The sequence below is a fragment of the Crotalus tigris genome, unplaced genomic scaffold, assembly GCF_016545835.1.
Source record: "Crotalus tigris isolate CLP2741 ecotype Arizona unplaced genomic scaffold, ASM1654583v1 scf7180000017625.6296891, whole genome shotgun sequence".
Taxonomy (NCBI): Eukaryota; Metazoa; Chordata; class Lepidosauria; order Squamata; family Viperidae; genus Crotalus; species Crotalus tigris.
Genome location: NW_024096520.1, coordinates 515158 through 523119, shown reverse-complemented (window position 1 = coordinate 523119; position 7962 = coordinate 515158). Strand labels below are relative to the sequence as shown.

General features: G+C 37.1%; 1 protein-coding gene across 10 annotated transcripts in view; it reads right to left on the bottom strand.

The window, feature by feature from the left end:
• Window positions 1–700: 700 nt before the first annotated feature.
• Window positions 701–7962, bottom strand: part of CAPRIN2 (caprin family member 2) — a 37554-nt gene continuing 30292 nt past the window's right edge. For 5 of the 10 annotated variants that reach the window (XM_039333269.1, XM_039333277.1, XM_039333234.1 and 2 more), the window contains exons 18-20: window positions 7263–7366; window positions 6585–6648; window positions 701–4490 (exon numbers count right to left, since the gene is read on the bottom strand). In XM_039333269.1, the coding sequence (XP_039189203.1) occupies window positions 3922–4490; window positions 6585–6648; window positions 7263–7366 (737 nt within the window). In that variant the 3' untranslated portion in view covers window positions 701–3921. Of the gene's footprint in view, window positions 4491–5663; window positions 5921–6584; window positions 6649–7262; window positions 7367–7962 lie in introns of those variants that run through there. The other 5 variants (XM_039333247.1, XM_039333297.1, XR_005555496.1 and 2 more) reach the window with 4 other exon arrangements.

Genomic DNA, 7962 nt, shown 5'->3' with positions numbered 1-7962 from the left:
CAGAGAGAGACAGAGACAGAGAGAGGCAATTGCGCTTCCCTGCTTTTCTCTCTCTCTGTGTGTGTGTTTAAAAGAGAGTGCACTCACAGTGTTCTCCGAGGAGTTGAAAAGCTTACTGGGCGGAGCTCCTCCCTTTGCTGCGTCTCTGCAGGAAGCAGGAAGGGCAGGAGAAAGCTAGCTAGCCCAGCTAGGCTGACTCAGGAATTCTGGGAGTTGAAGTCCATGAGTCATAAAAGAGACGAGGTTGCTTACCCCTGAGCTTGTTGGACAACAGCTTGAAGCTTGCCAGGTGAGCAGCAGATAGGAGGGGGGGAGAAAGAGAGAAAGGGAGGGAGGGAGGGAGGGAGGGAGGGAGAGGGGGGGAAGAGGACTGGCAGACCAAGGGCAGATAGAAAGGGAGGGAGAGGGAGGGAGAGAGAGAGAGACCCTTTTGACATCTAAAATGAAGATAACACTGTATATATCCTTTTTTTACCTCTGTGTGTATGTAATTTTATTCTCTTAAAGCATTCTCTTGGTGATCATTGTTTTAATAGTATGGATATTCCCAAGTCATATTTTTACTTTTATTTTTAATGTCTGTGTGTGTGTATGTGTATATGTGTGTGTGTATACACACGCACACACACACACACACACACACACACCTATAATAAAGGTAAAAAAGGATATATGCAGTGTTATCTTCATTTTAGATATCAAAAGGGTTTTGCAGCTCCCGATATTTTGTTTTTGGTGGGAAACGGGTCCAAGTGGCTCTTTGAGTGTTTTGGGTTGCCTACCCCTGAGCTAGGAAGTCACAAAAAAACCCAGAATGTCATCCAAGGATCTGGGCAAATTTTGACTGTACCATTAGAAAAGCACTGTACAAAACAGAGTAGCAAGAAAACCATAGATATTCAAATTTAGTCAAACAGCTGGATGAATCTCCAGACTCCTTGAGAAATGTTCTATGGACAAATAAATCAAAAGGTGGAACTTTTCAAGTTACACAAGTTCAGTTAGGACTGGTGGAAGCCAAACACTGCATTCCACAATAAGAACCTCATACCGATGATCAAACATAGAAATGGATAGTGCCATAATACTTTGCTGCTTCAACCTCTGGATGACTTGATATCACTGAATAAACAAAACATGAATTCTACTTTTAATAATTCCTCAGAACAGTATCAGGCCATCTTTCTGACATCTAAAGTTGAAGTGAAGTGGGTCATGCAGCAACAGAACGATCCCAAACATATAAGCAAATCTGCAAGAGAATGGATAAAGAAAAACAAACTCAGTGTTCTTCAGTTGCTAAATCAAAATTCAGGCCTAAATGCCATTGAACTATGGAAGTTCCACTAAAAGCTACTGAATTAAAACAATACACCATGAAGGAATTGACCAAAATTCCTACATAGCAATGTGAGGTTGATCTCCAATTATAGGAAGTATTTATTAAAAGTTATTGTAGTTAAATGTGATGCAACAAGTTTACTGAAGGAAGCCAACCACATTTTCAACCACAGGCTGCAGATTGGATGACTTTGAGAAGTAAATGAAACAAGTACTTAACTTTTATATTTCTTCATTCACTTTCAGATGGATCCATGTGAAGCTCTGATCATATTCAATTGCAAAGGAAAGCAAATATTCAGAACATCCAAAAAGGGCCAGATACATTTCCATACAGCTACAATTCAGGAATAACTTTTGTGGATAATTCAGGAATACCTTTTGTAGATTTGTTTGTTACAAATGAAACAATCCACAACAGTAAGATTTTATCAATAGGATTACTAATAACAAAACTGTTTGCAAGAAACAGTTACTGTACCAAAAAAAACACCATTTAAAAATCTGCATAGTAAATAGACAAGTTTCAGATGTGTTCCTTTTTATTTTCAGTCACACAAACATAGCTTTAATATTTATTAACCTGTTCATTGTTTTTAAAAAAGGGTAATACAAAAAGCAAGTTTAAAATGTTTTATTACCTCACCATACTGAGATGTTTGCAAGCTTTTCAATACCGCACATTCACAAAAAGATCTGGAGCTGCCTTCAGGACATAGTAAGCCAACTGAATCCTTTGATGAAGAGAGAGAAAAAGCTAGAGGTTGTGATGAAAGCTTCACAAATAGTTTAGCTAACATAATTGTCATTTGGAAAAATAGGAGGGCCTTTTAGAATTTATAAAATGCTGAGTCAAATTAATTGGGAACTTTAAAAAAAAGAGAGGGGGGAGGGGAGGGCACTTTTTAAATGTTTAGTAGTTGTTCTTGGACACCAATACCAGGAATGTAAAATAAAACAGAACCAAAGTTGTAGAGGAAACTTGAATGGAGAATGCAGAGGAGAATTTACCATCTCTGCTTACGGGTATTCTTCCAATCTGCTCTTCAGGTAGTTTCAAATAAAGTCCTCAATTGTGACTATCTCCAGAGTGGTTCCACGGTGATGCTATAATGCAGATCTTGAAGCCTTTAGTCTTCAGATGTCCAAGGTCAACAGTTCCTAGTAAACACCTTGAGTGACAGCCACTCATTTCCAACAACACAAGAGTTTTATAACAAAGGTGTAAAATCTGAAGCAAAGTGACCAACAATACTAGTGGTTAATAAAATAAGATGTAACAATCCTGCTTGTATAGAGGTTTATCATCTCTCCATTTACATAATTACTTGTAGGTTATTTTTCTGCTGCAGCATTCGCATTAAAACTGGTATGGACAGTGACTATAATAAAAACAGGATTTCCAACTTTTGGGCTTAGGGACACATTTAGAACTTGAGAAACATCTGATGTTCTTACACCATGGTTGCTATGGCCAGTCACAGTGCCCAATTACTGTACATGGTAACTTGCCCAATTTCTGCCACCTTACCTTTTTTTTTCCCCAGGCAGGAAAGTATAGCTCTTAAGCATTGAACTATTGCCAGGTAAATACAAGGCACAAGCAGTTTTAGAAACGGTGATGCTTACAGCTGATGTTTTGCTATGTTGGGTGCTAGTTTCCCAATCCTGGGAATTGAGAGAGGTTCCTGCAGCTGCTGTGTTGAGAACTCAAATTGTACATAATTACATAAACAGGAAATGAATCTTAGTCTCAATATTCCACTTGCTTTCAACATTTAAAAAATAAAAATGATGTATAATGTTGTGTTACAGATTGGGGAATGATCCATCTAATTTTTAGTAGTAGTAATTCTCCAGGGAACTCCGTCATCTATTTCTTCTACCAGATTTGTGGAATTGAATCTGCAACTTTTCACATGCAAGGAGCATATTTCATAACTGTGTGTGGATATGTTTTCTTTCTCCAGTGCAATCTTATTTTATTTATTTATAAATTTATATGGCCACCTATCTTATAGCGATAACCCTAAGGCAGCTCAAAATAACATTCAATAAAAACAATGAAATCTGGTCAACTGAACCTCATCACCACCACATAGCTCAATTACAGCACCATCCCACTAACTCTAAATTCACACTTGTATTTGTTCACTTCTATCCTAGCATCATGCCTGGATAAACAAGCCAAGTCTTCACAGCCCTCCAGAAAATTAATGGGGTGATAATATGACTCAAGAGTTATTACAGTAGCACAAACATTGATACTAAGGCATATTTTTTTTATTTAGGCACAAGGCGTTGCGAATAACCTAGACTTGAGGCAAATTTGAGTAGCATAGTAAGCTGATAAATTACAGTTTAAGAGTAAGTGCAAACATAACATTCAGAGCTTCACTATCAAGGCTACATCACAACTGATAAAGTGCCACATCAGTGCTGATCCAACTTCAACTCTTTGCAAAACAGACCACCGTATATCCCACTTTAGAATGGTGTGTTTAAGTATTCAGTATGCAGTGTGAAAGTAGCCCACCAGTTTTCACCTTCCTTCACCAAACCGTTGCAGCAGCTTAATGTTCAGTCTTGATACAGGAGATATCCTGAGAAGGTAGAATATTTCCAACTACTTCCGTAAATAGCTCCTCTATGAAGACGTAGCCAAATCTGGTCTCCTTGAAAGAGCTGGAGGACTGCATGGTTGCTTGCAGTCTCGTGATCTGGAGCACCATCATTGGCATACGCAGAGACTAGAACCTCTTCATTTTTCATGAGGTTCACATATAATGGTACATTAACAGCTAGCTTCAGCATATGGAATATGAATACATAAGTACCATTAACAGGACAATTGAACCTACCAAGTTGTATATCAAAGGTTTCGCCAAGATTGTTTAACAAGAGGTCAAACACGATGGGTTGATCTAAAGTTCCAGGAGCCAAGTTAGAAGTTCTAGCAGCAGAAAAGGCAACTCTCATCTGCTGTGGAAGGGGATAGACGTGTACAGGTAGTATGGTGGCTGCTTGGCTCGTCACAGGCATATCAACAGGAGTGATGCTGCGGGAATCGCCCTGCCCAGTGTCCCCACTGTTAAACATCTCATTGTCACATTCTGGACTGCTCACCTGAGAAGAATCGTTCCATCCTGCTGTTAGAGATCATGAGCAATTGTTAGTTCTGATGTAACTATTAAGAAATCCATTTTTAGAAGTTCAGTTTGCCAAGATTTATAGAGTAGATCGGCCTTCCCCAGCTGAGCATTTCCAATTCTGTTGGAGCTACAATTCCCCATATTAGCCAGAGTCATAATATGGATGGCATCATGTATGAGAAGGCTGATCTAGACAAGTGCCAGTTACTGGTTTGTCCCTAGTTTTTAGAAATTTGTTCTTCAAATTGTGAAAAGAGGACATATGGTTTCACAAATAATTTATGTAGGGGTTTTAAGGCTAAAAGACATAATACTGTGTTTACCTTTGGCTTCAACAGTTAATTAACAAGTATAACCATGACTTGAAAATATCCCATACTTTACCAGGTTGTTTTATTTTCTCTGACTTCCAATTTTGACCATGCTTCTCTGCCCCAGTATTTGTTCAGATTTGTTACTTTACTTAATCCTTTGCAGATCCAGGCTCTCAGATTAGTATTATTTCATTAAAAACAACTCAATTAACCATGCTCCAATCCAGCAAGTTTAAGCTAGAAACAGGTTTTTCATCCTTCACTCTCTAAAACCTGAGTAGAGGCGATATATGCATTGAACATACTTCTGCAATGAGTTCAGGGTTGAAATAATTTAAATCTATCTTAGACACCAGAGACTTAAATACATCTGCAGTATCTTTAATACCATGGTGAGAAATATAAATTTACCATTTTTTTTTGCATAGTTATCAAAACTATATTATTTTCCTCAAACTGTTGACCTATAAGTGTTTGGGGAATTCTGAAAGTTACTATCCAAAACATACTTGGAGGATTCCAGGTTGGAGACAGCTAGGATATTATGAATTATAAAATACCTAATTTGATTTCCAGAACTACTTCATGCTATATGATGCTCTTCAAATTAAATCTAAATTCTCACAGCTTCTGACCATAAAAACAAAAAATTGTTTAGTCCAAATTACTACACCCCATTGACTTACATAACAGAATGCCTAAAAACCCATTAATAGAATTTTAAACTTATATGTATTTATATTTTATCATGAATGCATAGTGGCTGCTTACTCATAGCTGCTTTAATATTATATTATATAATAGGAAATATATTTTGCAAGGATGCATTGCTCTTACTTCCAAGAAAAGACGCATCTTTAAAAATATGTTTTTATTTAGTGTAGAAAACCAAGTTACCAATCTGTCAACTATATTGTTAATCAGTACTAACTGAATTGGTGCATTTTGGCAACTACAAGATTATTTTCAGACTCTGCTTCTTTCTCATTTTTCTCAGTTTTTCTCAATTCCCTTCTTCTGAAGTATTTTTTACCACGTGTTCTACCTCGAGCGCTACCTGCTGAGCAGTTTTCTTCCTGTCTGTTTTCTTGCCTGTAACCTAAAACACAGAAGCTTTAAGGATTTTATATTTTATATAAAGCTGATATGGCTAAACTGGAATCAAATATTTTCTTCAATTGCCTGAAAAAAAAAATATTCTTTTATAGTCTCCAATACTATGGGCAAAATGTTCTGTGCATGGAACAGCCTATTCAGGTTGTCTGAATCCAAGTGGATACCTTTAAATATTTGCATTCAAACGCTGAGTAAAATTGCTCTATTTGTTCCAGGCATAGACCAAAATGTAGATGTTCTAGACAGTAAGTGGTTCAAAGGAAGAGGAGAGCAGAAAGTTAAGAACCTCAGTCATCCCTGTTGAGGAAAAGGTGGGGATGGACATTTTCTTCCCTGCTCTATAATGAAAAGAACCTTTGCAAAAGTTTTTAATTCCTAGCAGTTATTAACTGTTCAAAATTAGCATTTAAGTATGCAAGTACTGTATATTGTTAACAGCACTGAATGGGTACTGATTCCTTCAAAAGCAGCCTCAGATTCCTTTCCAGGCATATATCAGGCAAAGTGCCTAAGAACATGGAGTCTGTACTTGACTGTTTAGGCAACAATACACATAATCCATAGTGTGCTGGAATGGTTAATCATAGTGTAATGAAACCTGAGTACTGCAGTATGACTTAAAAGAGACTTCCATTTTAAATCATGTTAAAAGTAAACTTACCTCTTGAATTAGTTCGACCGCTATTAATACCTCCTCGCTTATAGTTTGGTTGGTAATTCATATCCTAGAACAGAAACATTTGCCTCAATTTAGTAAAGGGCAACAACATCGTTCTTATAGTCACTTGATTTTTTTTGTTACAATTAGTGAGATAGCAGAGTGGGAGGGAACTGTGCTATGTCCTGCATCAAAAGTTTGTTGCTACCTGGCAAATATCTGCAGTCCAATATCCTTGATTAGCACTAGTTTAATTAGGATAAATCATATGCCTGTAAATGTTAAACTACAGCCAATTCTTGTTCTAATTTTCCAGCATGCTTAATTGATGGTTATTTTCAAATATATTATTCATAAGAAAGACTGATATCAAATAGGCAAAGTGAATAAAGTTCAGAGATATAAACCCCAAATTAAAATTAAAATTCATCAATGGGATACAAAATATACAAAACAGGTGTGAACTATGATATATAATCCATTAATTATTTATACTCAATTTATTTGCTCTAGGAGGTAGCACTATTAGTCATATTAAATTATTAGCCACAGCAAGCTATCAGGTTTTATAAAACATCCGTTATGTCAAGTGAATGCTTGATTTTGACTTTTGCACAGAACAGAGGATGCCAAACCATTCTAAAGCATACTTGGTCTCAACAAAGCTTGTCAAGTCATTACCCTCTGAGAATACTGCACTGAAGAGTAATCTCTGCCAGGAAGTTGTAATTGGCTATAGGTTCCATTAGGGATTGAAGATGGTCCTCTGTAAGCTTCAAAACCTGCTGGAATAAAGTGTTGTTTGGTGTGAAACACTTCATATTTCCATTAAATACTAAAAATGGGTGGCCATAATTCAAATATTCTTTGCAGTATAAAACAGCATCCAAGTATCTTATACCTTTTTTTGCTGTATCCTTCTTCTGAGATGGGTGGCCATATACAATAGAGAGAAAAAGAGAGATTGGGAGGGGGGGAGAGATATGATAGACAGGTGATAGATGGTTGCAAGATTGATGGATTAGATAGACAGACAGAAAGATAAATACCATTAAAAGGATCAGTTGTAATGGAATGTGCACCTGGAAGGGGGGGGGAGTTTTGGCAACACAGAGCTTTCCCAAACAGAGGTCTAAATTAAGGGACTGTGCAATCCTGAGTTGGACTGGGGCAGGAGGAAGGTTCAGGGCAGTTGCACCCTAGAATCTTTCAGGATATTTCTAGTAGATTAGAAGGTTATCGTTTTAGTTTTGTCCATTAAGTGCAAGCAAATAAAGGATTGGATTTTGCTGTGTTATCCTTCAGCTTGTACCTGACACCAGGGGAGAGACTCTTGTAAGTTCAACCATTGTTAAGTTGAAAAATTGCTAAAAAGGTGGTT